The 16,077-nt window shown below is 43.2% G+C and overlaps 1 protein-coding gene across 1 annotated transcript; it reads right to left on the reverse strand.

Moving 5' to 3' along the window:
- Window positions 1-14,360: 14,360 nt before the first annotated feature.
- Window positions 14,361-15,539, reverse strand: LOC149286504 (tripartite motif containing 13-like). Its single transcript, XM_089493925.1, has one exon. The coding sequence runs from the start codon at window positions 15,537-15,539 to the stop codon at window positions 14,361-14,363; it is 1,179 nt and encodes a 392-aa protein (XP_089350051.1).
- Between the last annotated feature and the right edge of the window lie 538 nt (window positions 15,540-16,077).

Below are 16,077 nucleotides of genomic sequence, written 5' to 3' on the forward strand. Positions count from 1 at the left end.
TTTGAATAGAGGTAAAAGCAAAATACAACATGTGGCCCCAACAGCCAATCCCTACATTGGCTGTTGGGCCACTATAACTCTAGTCTCCTCCTGGAAGTCATCCTCTTTCTTTGCTGCTCACTGGATCAGATAAGTACCATCCAGTGTATTTTATAACCTTATACCGGATTACATAATTTTCTGTGTGTTTTCTGTGTATTTTCTTGATTTATTTTATTAATTTATTTAATTAATTTATTATATACATTGTTATTTCCTTTATTCTCTTGGATTCTCCCTTCGTTTTTGCGGTTGTCTTTTTCTTTTACCCGTTTCGGGTCCTTGTTTCGTTTGGCATTACTTACCTTTGCTCTCCCGGTATGTCCAGCCTTATCTTTCCCTCGTCGTTTTTTAAGGCGTAGCCTGCCGTGGATTCTTCGGCTCGCGTCTCTCTGAGACGCTCTATCAGCGGTCTACTGCGCATGCGCAAGGCCGCCGATTCTTCACAGGATCTTCGCGGTTTCATTCCACGCGGTTTATTTGTTGCGGTCGTCCGCTCTGTCGTTCGCGCCTCTCTTCGGCAGTGTTTTCCGTGCTCCCAGGCAGGGGTAAGCTCCCAACCTGGTGTTCTTATCCGGGAAAACGTCTGCTCCCCTCTATCCTGATACGGATTTTTCTGCTCCGTTAGGCTGCTATTTAAATTAACTATTTCTCGGCTGGTAACCATGCCTAAAAATATTAAGGATGTGCCTTCTCAGGCAGAGAGCATGTTTTCCCCTGAGGGGGGATTTAGAATCAGAGCCTATTTTGCCTATTGACAGTGGGAATAGTAATCTCCCTTCTACTTCAGGGCCTCATTAAGATTTACAAAAGTCTGTTTCAGAGGCCATTTTGGCAGCCATGGGCTCCATGACATCTACCTTGTCGCATTCAATTGCACAAGCAATTAATACTTGTCATCAGACAACTATTTCTGCCTCCACTGCCCCATCTCACCAAGGTGCTTCAGCTTCTCTTGAAGCGACAGCTCCCAAAAAGGCATTATCCAAACAGATAACCCCCCAACCTCCAGAATTATTGGACATGGCGATGTACATACCGCCCTAGATAGCGTGGCACCAGCACGCAAAAGAGCCTATCCGCGCCGGGCAGAACGGGCGCGGCGGTGGAAGTGCGCCAAGACACTTCCCGAGGACTCGGATTCTGAGCTTGACTCCGCTGAGGAGGTCGTGCCATCTGAGGATTCCTCAGATTTTGATGAGGATTTGGATGAGGAACCTTTTGATTCCTTGGAACCAGGTTCCCCCAAACAAGAGGACCAATGGGTCTCTCATTCTTCGTCCTCGGCAGGGATTTTGGATTCCCAGGGAGATTTTCTTTTTGACCCAGAGAGTCTTCATAATCCACGATCATCAAAATGGGTACCATCAGCACATATTGCCCAGTACCTTGTGAAATGGGTCAGGCGCCCTCTCTCCAAATCCGCCAGAAACAAATTGAGGGTGGAATGCCCACGCCCTATTGTTCCTTAGAAAGTCTGTGAAACACCTTCTGTGGATCCTAAAATGGTCCAGTATTTATCTAAATCTGGCTGGAACCCTAGGAAGGGGTTAGAGTCTGCCCTTAAATCCTGTCAGGATAAACACCTGGATGTGTTTGGCCCATTGAGCAAATTATTCGAATTGGCGTCTAATGCGAAAGAGAAAGGGGAATCGGTAGACCCAGACACCCTCTTGGGGTGGATCCAGAGGGCAATTTGTATCGCGGGGAATGTCAACACTTCCTTCTGCATAGAAAGACGTAAGGCCATCCTTCTAAAGGTGGAACCTAAGCTGGCCAACCTCGCTTTGTCAGAGGCGGGTAAAGATGCTCAGGGTCTCTTATTTGGAGATTCCTTCATAAAGGAGCTGGAGGCAATTTGTCGGTGCTTTCACCGCTTTGGATAAAGCCCAATCGTCTATGAAAAGAGTGTTTGAGACCCGGGTTTCCACCAGGGCCAGCAGATTCAGGGGCCGTCTGGCCGGCCGTAATGCCCTCAGTTCTTTGCGAACTTCCAGAGGCTCCTTCACTCAGCTCCCTCCAAATCGGGAATTCAAGCAACCCTCACCTTTCTTCCCTTCACGAGCCAGAACGTGGCGCTCCAGGGGATCGGGAAGAGCCCATAGACGTCCATATGGTGAGTACACAACTAACCATCCCTTCTTTCCCGCTTCAGGTGGGCGGACGTCTCCGTCATTTTTTCCACATTTCTTACTGCAGACGCGTGGATCCTGGATTGTGTTCGGGGTTACACAATAGAAATGATTGTTTACCCGTATCAGACGGTTCTTCCCTCTCCTATTATGTTTTCCCAACAGGATCAACTGCTGATAGACAACGAATTGACCCCTCTGTGGAAAAAGGGCGCAATAGAAGTAGCCACAGAAGGAACCCCAGGTTATGTCAGCAACATATTCCTGGTTCAAAAGAAAGGAGGCAGTTTCCGTCCGGTAATCAATCTAAAATCACTTAACCTTTTGGTACGTTACAGGCACTTCAAAATGGAAGGGATTCATCTTCTTCGCGACTTGCTGTTACGGAAAGATTGGATGGCAAAGTTGGATCTGCAGGACGTCTACCTCACAGTTCCCATGGCAGAGCAATCACGAGAGCTCCTGCAGTTTTATTGGAAAGCGCGGAAATGGCACTTTACGTGTCTTCCATTTGGGCTCTCATTGGCTCCATGGTGTTTCACCAAGTTGCTTCATCCAGTGGTGTCGTGGCTTCGCACACAAGGGGTGAGACTTATTATTTACCTGGACGACATTCTAATCATGGCCCAGGATCGTAGAACTCTGTTGTCCCACCTACGATTGTCGATCTCATTCCTTTCGGAGCTGGGTTTTCTCATCAACAAAGAGAAATCATGTATGGCGCCATCCCACAGAATGGAGTTTCTGGGGTTCATGGTGGACGCAGAACAGGAGATGCTCAGTCTCCCGACTTCCAAGATCCGTACAATTTGCAAGGAGCTGACTCATGCCCTGCAGCGTCCGACCATCTCGATTAATTTCCTTGCCAGGATTGTGGGGTTGCTAACGTCGTCAATCTAAGCGATTTTCCAAGCTCCGCTCCATTACCGGGCTCTTCAACGCATGAAAATAGCTCACCTCCGCAAAGGGGCGTCCTATGCGGATCTCGTTTCTCTGGACTCGAGGGACGAGTTACGGTGGTGGATCCGGAATCTGGAAGCGTGGAACGGCAAGGCCATCATAGGCCCTCGTCCGGATTTCACCATCGATTCGGATGCCAGCCTACACGGCTGGGGAGCTCATTGCAAAGGACTAACTACAGGAGGCAGGTGGTCTCCGGAGGAAGCCGGACTTCATATCAACTCTCTGGAACTGCTCGCGGGATCTTTTGCCATTCGAAGTTTTTCGAAGGAACATGTCAACGTCTGCATCAGACTCAGGATGGACAATGTTTCGGAAGTGCGGTACGTCAATCATTTCGGAGGTACCCACTCCAAGGCACTAGCGGATTTGGCTCGAGAATTCTGGGACTACTGTCTGAGCAGGAACATTGTAGTCCACGCAGAATATCTACCTGGTTTACACAATACCGTGGCCGATTGGAATTCTCGGTACCTGCGGGATTCCAGCGATTGGAGATTGGATCCGGCGGTGTTCCTTTCTATCTTGTCGATGTGGGGTCCACTTTGTACAGACCTATTCGCCGCCAGACTCAACACACAACTTCCAAGTTATTTCAGCTGGTGACCGGATCCAGAAGCATTGGCAGTGGATGCGTTCGCACAGGATTGGACCGGGGGCACCCAGTACGCTTTTCCCCCATTTTCTATGATACCACGCACCTTGCTCCAGGTACTGCGCCAGGAAGTTCAGTTGGTACTCATCACTCCACTTTGGAGGTCACAACCATGGTTTCCTCCATTGTTGGAACTGTCGATCGACCAACCCAGGTTGTTGCCGCAATCACCTCTTCTTCTGCTGAGTCCGGAGGGTCATTCCCATCCTTTGATTCAGGACGGGTCTCTACGCCTGGTGGCATGGCTAATTTCCGGGGACCTTGGTCAATCCACGGAATTTCGAACACACGACTACGCGACTTTTGGCAGAGTCTTGGGCCCCGGGAACCAGAAAAGCTTATGGATCAGCCTGGAGAATTTGGTCTAGCTGGTGCTTGGCTAGGGACTTGGATCCCTCTTCAGCACCTTTGAATGCGATTCTCCAGTTTCTCACATCCCTCTTTGAAGAGGGCAGAGCTTACCGTACCATAAACGTCTACTGATCTGCGATTTCGGCATCTCATGATGGTCTCAATGGTTGTCCGATCGGGAAACACCCTCTGGTTTGTCGCTTAATGAAGGGAACACTGCTTAGCAGACCTCCTCGTCCTAGGTATTCGTCCACTTGGGATGTTTCTTGTATTCTATCCTTTTTGGCTTCATGGCCAACGAATGAGGACCTTTCCCTGAAGGACTTATCGGCTAAATTGGTTACCTTACTATGTTTAATCTCATGTAAAAGGGTAGCGGATGTTCACGCTCTGGATGTTGACGGTCGTACTTTTGATCCGGCGGGGGTTACGTTTAATATATCCAGACGAACCAAGACTTCTATCAAATCTGTTTCTTACCCTGCTTTTCCATCTACTACATCGCTGTGTCCTGTGGCTTGTCTTAAGGAATATGAGAGGCGTACGGCGCATTTGAGGTCTACGTCTCACCCTAATCTTTTCATATCTTTTAAAGCACCATTCGGAGCGGTTTCTTCCACTACCTCGGCACGATGGTTGAAACGGATTCTGGGACTTGCTGGGGTGGACACCTCTGTGTTTGGGCCTCATTCCTCTAGGAGTGCCGTAGCAACGAAAGTTATCAGTCTCGGTGGCCGTTTAGAGGATTTAATGAGAGCGGCGGACTGGTCCAGGTCGTCTACTTTTAAAGAATTCTATTTTAGACCTTCAACGCATCTGTTCTCCCCTATTGTTGATCAGCTTTAAACTTGCAATAGGAGCCTCCTTGTCTTGTCATAAAATTACATGATTTTACTATTACCATGACGTAAAGTCATGATTTTATTAAAGACACGGAGGTGAGTATTGCTTCCCCCCCTTTCGCTTCCCACCCGATGGCTTATGGTTTGTATGGGGTAGGTATTATGTATCTTACTATGTATATTATTCTATGGATGCCGTGGTTGTCGCTTTGGTTTATTTTTAATCTTGATCATATCTTGTCTGATTTCACCGCGTGTCATGGTTCCATTTATGTGTTCTTGGTTTCCTGCTACTTCAATGTTTCATTGCACTGGAGTTAACCTATAGATTCCTTTTCTTTCTTGTCTCCCTACAGCTTGACCTGATTGCACGAATTCTCCAGTTCCGTCTTGGTTTCTGCTGTTAATCAAGAAGTTACAGCTTGTATCGCGCCAGGTGTTCGGTTCTTGTTGTGCTGATCAAGTTCGCCTATCAAAGAAAGAGGATGACTTCTGGGAGGAGACTAGAGTTATAGTGAATGCTGTGTAGGGATTGGCTGTCGGGGCCACATGTTGTATTTTGCTTTTACCTCTATTCAAATTTTCTTGCTGCTATATGTTTCAGTAAAGAAAGAGTCTTTTGCCCTACCTCTTGTCTTCTCCCAGAGGAGTTCTGGGTAACATCAAGATTTTAATTCAGCGTGAGAGACTGCATCACTTGCAATCAAGACACAATATGAATAATCTAAAATAAAAGAAATACAAAAAAAAATTGCATGTATGTTCTCTGTGTTTGGCAATCAGACAGGGCTCTGTAATGTGTGTAACAAAATACAGCTGGGGGAAAATTACATTTCTCTTGAATCTGCACGGTTAATTCCAGTCTGGAAACCATTTTTATGTACCAGGTACTAGTTCACTTGTCTATGATGAGTAAGTAATGCAGCTATTGAGCAGTAATTTATAACCCATTTTTAATTGTGGCAGATATTTTAACGGTCTGATTGTCTATATTAATATATATTAATAAAAGCAAAATGTTTTTATATAGTATTTTATTAGAAGAATAATTAATATGGTCTAAGGGATGTAATTTACCTTGGGTGCTGCCCTAGGCCTAAACCAGGGTGCGCCCACCCAGCCACTCATTCCACATTCTGCTGTCCTCGCTGTACAGCACTGGGGGTCTGACGTTATATCTCAGTGCTCCCTGACTCAAAAGTGCCTTCCCAAGCAGTCTATGGAAGCAACCGGCCCATTGAATAGCAGCACACTTGGGAGCCTGATAACCCAAGATCTAAACCTCAGTTTTGCTTCAGGGGGGGGCACACACTAATATCCCCCTGGATCTGCCACCCTAGGCCTAGTTGGGCTAGGCCAGAAGTCTATTAAATATATATGGAAGCGTACCCTGCTGGGGATTCCATGTAGAATGCTGCTTCAGTTCATTGAAGAGGTGCAAACTTTGTTACGCGTTACTAAGTGTCCGCTCCAGTGAGTTCTAGTTGATGCAGTGATCCAGCCCCACCGGTGAAGCCGCCTAGTGTGTGTTTTTAATATGCACATTATTAAATTATAGAAGACATCTGAAAATTTAATCTGGTGTCTTCTTAACAGGCAGCTACTGTAAATCAATGTTATATATTGTATATCTATAAGGGATATCTATGCCTTTTAAATGACACTCCCAGAGACAACTTTGGAAAGAAACTGGATAAAGAAAAACTGACAGACGTGGCCTTGGTTTACTGGAGTACCAGGTTCTACAAGAGACAGATGAAGTCTCATTCAGTTATAGAGAGGGGTAGGGACCATGTGACGCTTAAGAAATTCTAATCAGACAGGACAAAACTGCTCTCAGACAGGACCAAAAGATTTGAGAGGCGTGCGCCAACACGTCAAGCAGTTAAAACAATAACTTTAATGATACATGTATGTAAATCCCTATACATTGTGTTAGACGTGTAGTAACATGCTTGTGAAAGATGCATTCAGTATTCCTAGCACTTCTACAACTAAATGATCAGTTGTGCCTACGTAATGTAAGTCTCTAACACTTAAAGGGACACTCCAGCCATTCTTCACAATCCCTGTGCATTCACTTCTTGCGCTATATCCCATAGCTACTAGGCTTACAGAAGATGGGTTTGGCTGAACACTTCTGCTGCCTGAACCCACATAGTATACTCCTACCAGTTAACAACCGTGCTAGCTCACCAAGGCTACTGAAAGGTGTCTAATAAGACTCTGCATGTGCAGAAAGTACTCGCATTGATTTCTGTAAGAGTGCTTTCCTGACGCTATTTGGCTTTGAGCAGCCAATTACTTGTCTGATTGTTCACTTTATATTTAAAATGAAGGTTCCTTCCTAGACCAATCTAGAGGTAGAAGACACTAGGAGAAGGATGAAGAGCTTGAGTACAGGCAGAACATGTGGATTTTGTAAACTGATAGATGCCTATGGTGCATTGCTCGAAAACATAACTTTTGATCCACTATCCATCCACCCACTTTAATATTCCTATTAATAATTAACATTACCGATAATTCTAAGGGCTCCCGAAGGACCTATTGGACTGCAAAAGCAAAGTGGTGCATAGGTGGCATGGCGATGTGATACTTATACCTTGTGTGTGTTTACTCCAATGCTTTCACACAAGGATGCAGCCAGGGGCGTAACTAGACGCCTCAGGGCCCGGGTGCGAGAATCTGTTAAGGGCCCCCTCACCCCCCCCAAAAAACAATTTTTTTTCAACTAATTCAACAAATTCAATTTACATATTGAATGATATCTGTAAAAAAATCAAAGAAAAAGGGGCGCATGTACAAAGGGCATAATCCAGGGGTGTCCAAGTTTTTTCTGCAGTGGGCCACTTCATCAGAATTGTATACGTGCGCGGGCCGCACTCATTTTTCACTGTGACAAAAAATATGGCCTTTAATAAAATATGCAGATTAAAATAAAGTAAAATGACACAAAACCTTTACTCTTCCTCTCACTGATTTCTGGGCCTTGAAAGTTTTGCGACTACAAATTCAGGATTCCCTAGATTTATTCTAGGGATGAACTAAAATGAAAATTCTGGACCAAAACATTCAGGGTTCACTTAGCCAAAACCGAAAATGACCCCCACCTTTAAAAATAATAATAAAAACTCACATGTTTAATAAAAGTAGGTAACACACAATTGGACAAAATTAGCAATATGACTTGGCATGATAGGAGTGTGATTGCTAACAGCAACCTGGCTAGCTGCCCCCCTTGTGTAGTGATGCTGCCAGCAGTATGGGGTCTGCACATCACTTACAGCCACCACCCTGTACCAGCGTGTATTGGCTGACTTGGCATGATAGGAGTGTGATTGCTAAAAAGCAATCACACTCCTATCATGCCAAGTCAGCCAGTACACGCTGGTACAGGGTGGTGGCTGTAAGTGATGTGCAGACCCCATACTGCTGGCAGCATCACTACACAAGGGGGGCAGCTAGCTAGGTTTCAGCATGTACTGGCTGACTTGGCATGATAGGAGTGTGATTGCTAACAGTAGTCACAGTCCCATCATGCCTAGGTTCCAGCACTTACACATCCATCCAGTAAATGCTGGAACCTAGGCATGATGGGACTGTGATTGCTGTTAGCAATCACACTCCTATCATCCCAAGTCAAGTTTATGTAAGTCAGGCTGTCGTTTACAGTTAGATCACAGGTGTAGATGTGTAAAAGGTACTCACAACAATGAAAGCATAGAAGCCACATGGAGCTTAATAGTTGCCTGATTTCAGCATACAACCAGTTTAACCTGTAAAATTAGTGATGTCACACCCATGCTTGATGTATCATTTGTATGCCTTGTTAAAAACCTGTGGGTTACTGCACTATGATAACATAATGCCTCCTGATTATCTTGTTGAAATTGTTTTATATTTTGGATTATCTCGTTCACTGAATACGGATCTTAACAGGTTTAGAGGTTAATTTGGTCATCGAATCCTGTCGTCAAATTGCCTAACCACAATTATTCGCTTTCAGCCATCTCTCCAAGAATTTGTCATTATAAGCAGACAGTGACTTCTTTTAGAATTTCATTCTGACAGATCTGAAAGCAAGCATGTTACGAGTGATGCTCATTACAGAAGCACTACGTTAGCAGTGATTAACCTTTACAATGCGTCTAGAATAAGTATTAATTTTCTCAATTTTCAACTACACTCCAAGGTTACGACATTCAGTTTGCAGAGCTAAACAAATGTTAATCCACGCAGTGGTCTGTAGTCTGCCACATCTCACATGTGATAAATTTTACCTATCCTTGTCTCTTTGTCTGCCCTCTCCCTACTACTGGTAGGACTGTAGGCTCTATGAGGCAAGGACCTTCTTTCCTAATGTATTTATATCTACCTGCATAGAAGAAAATTGATTCTACACCGGAGCTTTGTGTTTGTAGTGCTACTGGGCGATGGCCACACAAACCCCAAATGCTCTCTGTCTGTATACAGTCAGCTACAACAAATTCAGCAATATAACAGAGACAATTGATGAAGACCCTTGAATTGAGAGGTAACTATATCTGTTGTCAGTGATTTGCCTAGCACAATGTTCTGTATAAGTAAAGGATTCAATTTTCCCTCAAGCACAGTGGAAGATGTTAAATAAACTCAGACAATGGGGTAAATTTATATGGAGGTGACAAAATCCAACATTAAATTTTACAGAACTTCATTTTTAAGCTAATGAATATTCCCTCATGAATATACTTTCTTACTTTCAGAAGCTGCCAAAACAAATATTTAGCAACTCCAGCAGTAAAGTGGTTGTGTGTTTAAATTCCTCTAAAGAGGTTAATTACTGGCAGAAAACATTTCAAATTCAATGTAAGGGAAAGTAAATTTAACTTAGATATGCTTTTTTTTATTAATTTGAACTGCCCTCAGATAGATAGATAGATAGATAGACAGACAGACATTGGGACACCTGACCATTACACACAAAGACACTTATCACATAGCATTCTAAATACATATACATTAATATGTTGGTCCCCCCCAACACCTATAACAGCTTTCCCTCTTCTGGGAAGGCTTTCCACAAGATTGGAGAGTTTCTGTGGGAATGATTGCCTATTCACGCAGTAGAGCATGTGTGAGGCCAGGCACTGATGTTGGACGTGAAGATTTGACTCGCAATCTCCATTGAGGTTGAGGTCAGGGCTCTGTCTCTGTCAAGTTGTTCTACACCAAACTAATCCAGCCATGTCTTTATGGACCTTGCTTTGTGCGTTAGGCACAGCCATGCTGGAATACAAAAGGGTCTTTCCCCAAACTGTTCCCACAAAACTGGAAGCATAGCATTGTCAAAAATGTCTTGGTATGGTGTAGCATTACCATTACCAGTTACTGGAAGTCGGGGCCCCAGCCCCGGAGAAATCTATTCCCAGTCCCAGACCATTATGCCTCCTATACCAAAGTTTGCAGTAGGCACTGTGCATTCAGGTAGGTAGTGTTCTTCCATCTGATTCGTCCATCAGACTTCCAGATAGAGAAGTGTGATTTGTCACTCCAGACACTTTTCCACTGCTCCAGAGTCCAGTGACGGTGTGCTTTGTACAACTCCATGCGGCACTTGGTATTTAGAATGATCTTCAGCTTGTGTACAGCTGCTCAGCCATGGAAACCCATTTCATGAAGCTCCCAATGCACAGTGCTTGTTCTAATGTTGCCTCCAGATGCAGTTTAGAACTACGTATTGAGTGATGCTACAGAGGACAGGTCATTTTTTTTTATGCACTGCACCCTTCAGCACTCGACAGCCTGCTCTGCCAATGTGCCTGGTCTACCGCTCTGTGGTTGAGCTGTTGCTACCACTAGACATTTCCACTTCACAATAATAGAACTTACAGCAGACTGTGGCAGATCTAGCAGTGCAGACTTGTAGCAAAGGTCTCATCCTATGACAGTCTATGAGTTTGTATAGAAACGTCATTATGTAGAGGAACAGGTACCATGTAGCGTATTCATCTGCCACAAGGAACTAAATGGGTTTTTTTTATCATGGTTTTAAAAATAAAAATGATTGTGTCAATGGTGATGCAAGGGTACCTACTGGAACTAGTCATTCCACACCTAAACCTTGAAAGCATATGAAGTGGAGAGGAACAAATACAATATGTAACTTTTTTGACAGAAACATACGTAAATTAAACAAAATATAAATGTACTCCTTACGTATTCAAAACCTCCCAAACAAGGAACCAGGGTTATTTCACCAAACCAATGGTGGTGTAAAAATATTTTTGTTAGCAGTCTATAGAAGACAAATTGTGACTATATGCCATAATACCGGCACACAATCCTAATAAAAGAACATGTGTGTGTGTATATATATAATATACACACTCACCGGCCACTTAATTAGGTACGCCTTGCTAGTACCGGGTTGGACCCCCTTTTGCCTATTTTTATTTGCCTTGCGGCATACTTTCTACAAGGTGCTGGAAACATTCCTCAGAGATTTTGTTCCATATAGAGATGATGGCATCACACAGTTGCTGCAGATTTGTCGGCTGCACTTCCATGATGCGAATCTCCCGTTCCACCACATCCCAGAGGTGCTCTATTTGATTGAGATCTGGTGACTGTAGGGGCCATTGAAGTACAGAGAACTCATTGTCATGTTCAGAAAACCAGTTTGAGATGATGTGAGCTTTGTGACAAGGTGCATTATCCTGCTCAGAGTAGCCATCAGTAGATGGGTATACTGTGGTCATAAAGCGATGGACATGGTCAGCAACAATACTCGGGTAGGCTGTCGCGTTTAAACGATGGTACTAAGGGGCCCAAAATGTGCCAAGAAAATGTCCCCCACGCCATTATACCACCAGCACCAGCCTCAACATTTGATACAAGGCAGGATGGATTCATGCTTTCATGTTGTTTATGTCAAATCTGACCCTGCCATCTGACTTAGCAACATTCTTCAAGTTTTCCATTGTCCAATTTTGGTGATCCTGTCCGAATTGTAGCCTCAGTTTTCTGTTCTTAGCTGACAGGAGTGGCACCCGGTGTGGTCTTCTGCTTCTGTAGCCCATCTGCTTCAAGGTTCGATGTGTTGTGCGTTCAGAGATGGTATTCTGCATACATTGATTGTATCAAGTGGCCAGTGAGTGTGTGTGTGTAATATATATATACACACACACACCCACACAAAGTGGAAAACTCAATTGACTCAATTGACTGGGACAAGGCCATATTCTAACATGCTAAAACCTTGAGATGGATAATGCCTAAATATGTTTAGATAGTACGTGGTTCCCACCAAAATACAAGGAATGTTCCCAGATAGATAACCAGATTGCTGGAAAGACTTTTGTTTAATCATACAAAAGCCCTCTTCCAAGAGCTTGCAGTCTAAAAAAATCCACTCTATATCTACTGTACCCATAACACCTTCTGCAGCAGAGATGATGATGAATAAAGGTTAAGTTTGTGTGTAACTATTGGATATCCTTACCTCTGCTTGTGCAGACAACAAGGAGTTTTAGTTCTCTAATGAAAAATAAAATAAAAAAACAACAATCTGTGTTTTAATTTAAACAGACATTGTGCCCACATTAACATTGCACATAAAACACGCTCAAAACAATAAAAATCTTGATCTGTCATCTTTTGGGAGCAACTGGGAGTTGCTGTATGACTCAGTGATGTCACCGTTAGTGTTGTATTTCTCCATAAACAGCTTTTGTAAGCTGCTGGAAGCTTAAGTGAAGAGGGCTGTATGTCAGACCCAGGTGAATTTGGCCACTTTGGTTTTCTATCCCTTTTAACCAGCGAGGAAGCTGTTCAGTGTCCGACATGCCCTTCTTACACATGAACAATTAAACTAATTACTACTGGCATGACTATGGATTTCTTGATAATTACAAAGAATGGCTATGATTTGGTTTCAATTCAATGCTGCTGGTTCTCCAGTTCTCTGCATTTGATTTGGACCCGTTCTCGTTTTCTATTCTCCTATTATTGATGGCGCTCCTGTATTTAACCTGCCTCACCCAGGTGCCCCGTTTGTTTAGTTTCACCTCTGCTACAAATAAGGTTCTTGACTGACATCTTACTTTAGATGAGGTTAGATGTCTTATTATACAGTGTTGGGACTCGTAAATAAAGCACCTTGGTTTGGAGGCAGACTTGCTATGTCATGTCCATCAGGTATGACTAAACCATACTAGACCTTATCACTTAGTCCATGTCCCATCTGCTGTGTCCATATCCGTGTCCTTCCCCAACATTCCTTTCCCTTGTCTTGTTTACTGTACCACCTACAGCACCTGGATCTAGTCCTTTACTGCCTTCTACTCCAGTTTGTAGAGTAATGAAGAAATGCTTGTGATATCACACAAGAACTGGTATTTTAACTGTCTCGTGCTAAGACAGGATGAACTTGTTAGCGGTTTTGCAGGCGACGGAGGCAGGATTTGATGAGCAGCTAGATGTAAAAGGTGAAGGGGAGTGTAATGTAACAGTGGGGCAGCAAACCCAGGTTGTTTGGTAGATTTAAAAATTATCATCTGTAAAAGAAGGATCAGGTATTGTGGATATAGGAAATAGGGAATTACCGGTAGCTCAGTCTTTGTCTCTGAAATTTCATCTTGAAGGTTAATATCTCCGCTTGTCAAGAGAAAAGCCAGAGTTAGCGGAAATGTTAAATAGCGGGCCATCAGCATAGAGGTGGTACTGAAACGAAGAAGAGATTCATTTTCCTAGAGAGAAGGTTTAAAGAAAGAGTACCGATCAGTAAGCTAAGCTCTGATGGGGGGGGGGGGTACATGTACCAGAGAAGACGCTAAAAGGTACAGGCAGAGGTAGGAACAGATAGATTATGTTAATAGGATTTTAAAAAAATCATTAAATTTATGCAATACGTTACATTTACTCATAATGTTTAATCTTATAAGAACCTGGAAACTTTTGAGAAGATTTTTTCCGTTTATGAAGTTAAAGCCATTTAAAATTGTAACACTAATTGGAATTACAACATATACTTATTTTTATAAACTTACATAAAGCATCCTGAATCCTTGTGAGATAAACATATCCGATTATGTATGTATATATATATATATATATATATATATATACATACATACATACATACATACACTTTTTGGTAACACCGTTCCTTTAAAAAAGTACCATTGCTAATAACATGAAACCTTATTAATCAATTTGGTGTACAAGGGCTTTTTCCCACAGGTCACAGACTACATGAAAGAGCCACCGATATTGTCACATAACTGCATACCAACAACGACAATGATATCGGATGATACATAAATGAGACAATCATTTTTTCACTGACCCATACGGTCAGGTCATGTTTATTCTTAAAAACACTTAACTATACAGAAATTACAGCTTCAATTTGCCAATGTATTTCAGGCATGAGTAGGCAAAGCTCTGGCAAGTCTCACCGACGTCATATATCACTTTTGTAGCCATGTCTGTGATGTGTGACAGCTGACAATTTGTAAGTTCGAGACATCTATGGAAGCTGTTACTCTTTGCAATATATGGTATAAAGAAATAGAGAGCGCTCATTAAAAGAACGAACAAGACACCTCTTGCAATGGCCCCAAAGGTGAATGGAATGGTCAGCTGGAATCTGTATTTACTTGTGGGAGGTTTCTGTGGCAAACCTAATTTATCCACGTCCTTAAGCTGAATGGTATCCCACAGTTTGGTATCAAAATTCTTCATAGGGCTGGCTGTCACATCAGAGGCAGATGGCAAATGCACTTCGTTGATTAACTGGACCTTTTCCCTAAATTTGTGCATCTGTTGCAGGAACTGGAGAGGATCGGTGATGTCCTTCATACTTTCCGCAATGACCCATGCATTTTTTTGCTCATTGAGTACAGTATTGAGTTTGTTGATCACTGGATCATAAGCCTGCATCACTGCAAGCTTCATAGTCTCAAAGTCTGAGAGGACCTCATTCTTTTTCTGCTCTAGCACCTGTTGTAACTTTTCAAAATAAGCATTCACGTTCTCCGACTGCATTGTCAACGAATGGAGAGCGTCACTTTTGCTTGTTTCCAAAGAATCCAAGTGGGAATGTGCATGGCAATGGTGACTGCTCTCAAATCCCCGAAAAAGAGTCTGAAAAGAACTCTTCTCTTGGTGGTAAGCATCATCAATAGAAGTAAGCATGTGACCGCTGTGTTCACGAGTTGCACAAAACCCGCAGATCAGCTTCAAATCAGTAGAACAAAAAATATTGAGAGGTTGTTCAGTGTGCACATTACAAACTGGCATCTTCTGCACAACCTTTGTTTTGTTGTATTTCTCAACAATTCCTTTCAGCAAGTAGTTCACTTGGTGCCCATTACCACCCATTATAGACGTGTCCTTACGGCAGGTTGGACACTTGAAATGCATCGGCCTCCAGAGTGTATTCCTGTTACTGTCTCCTAGGATCCCTTGCAAACATTTTTTGCAGAAACTGTGTGAACAGGGTAAAATACAAGGATCTTCAAAAATGCCGTGGCAGACAGGACAGGTTAATTCTTCCTCTAGCATCTCCATCATTTTCTGGAGGAAAGACAAACACAGAGAGGTCAGAAAATTACACTCAAGAGACCAGTGTATGGCATTTGCTTCAACCTGATTTTACATTACAGGGACTTGTACTCAAGGATCATATTTACAGGTGGCAGGGAGCACTGGTGGTCTGTAGAACACAGCATGAAAACAACAAAGGACACTCCAACCATCGCATGCACTTTAAGGCACATGGCAGCCGAGGATTACCTTTAACTGAACATTTAAGGGATTCATCCAAATCTCTTTACGCATTTGCAGTGTCCCTGGACCCCAGCTCTTTGGCCAAATGTATCTCTTACTTACCAAAGCAAACTCAACGCCAGCTTCAGAGAAAGTGAATCATGGATTTACCTTTGTTACTCATTTGTCACCCAGCATTGTAACCTCACTGATTTCTGCCTCCCCAGGAACACGTCAATCACAGGAGATGTCATTTGGGCACCAATCAGATCTTATCTGCATACCCCTGGCATACAAAGTGTTAATCTATCATATTGTATACTAGACCCTCACAAAATAATCT

Source organism: Sceloporus occidentalis, unplaced genomic scaffold (assembly GCF_023333645.1).
Source record: "Sceloporus occidentalis isolate IW3139 unplaced genomic scaffold, rSceOcc1.0.p SCAF_68, whole genome shotgun sequence".
In the NCBI taxonomy this organism is placed as follows: Eukaryota; Metazoa; Chordata; class Lepidosauria; order Squamata; family Phrynosomatidae; genus Sceloporus; species Sceloporus occidentalis.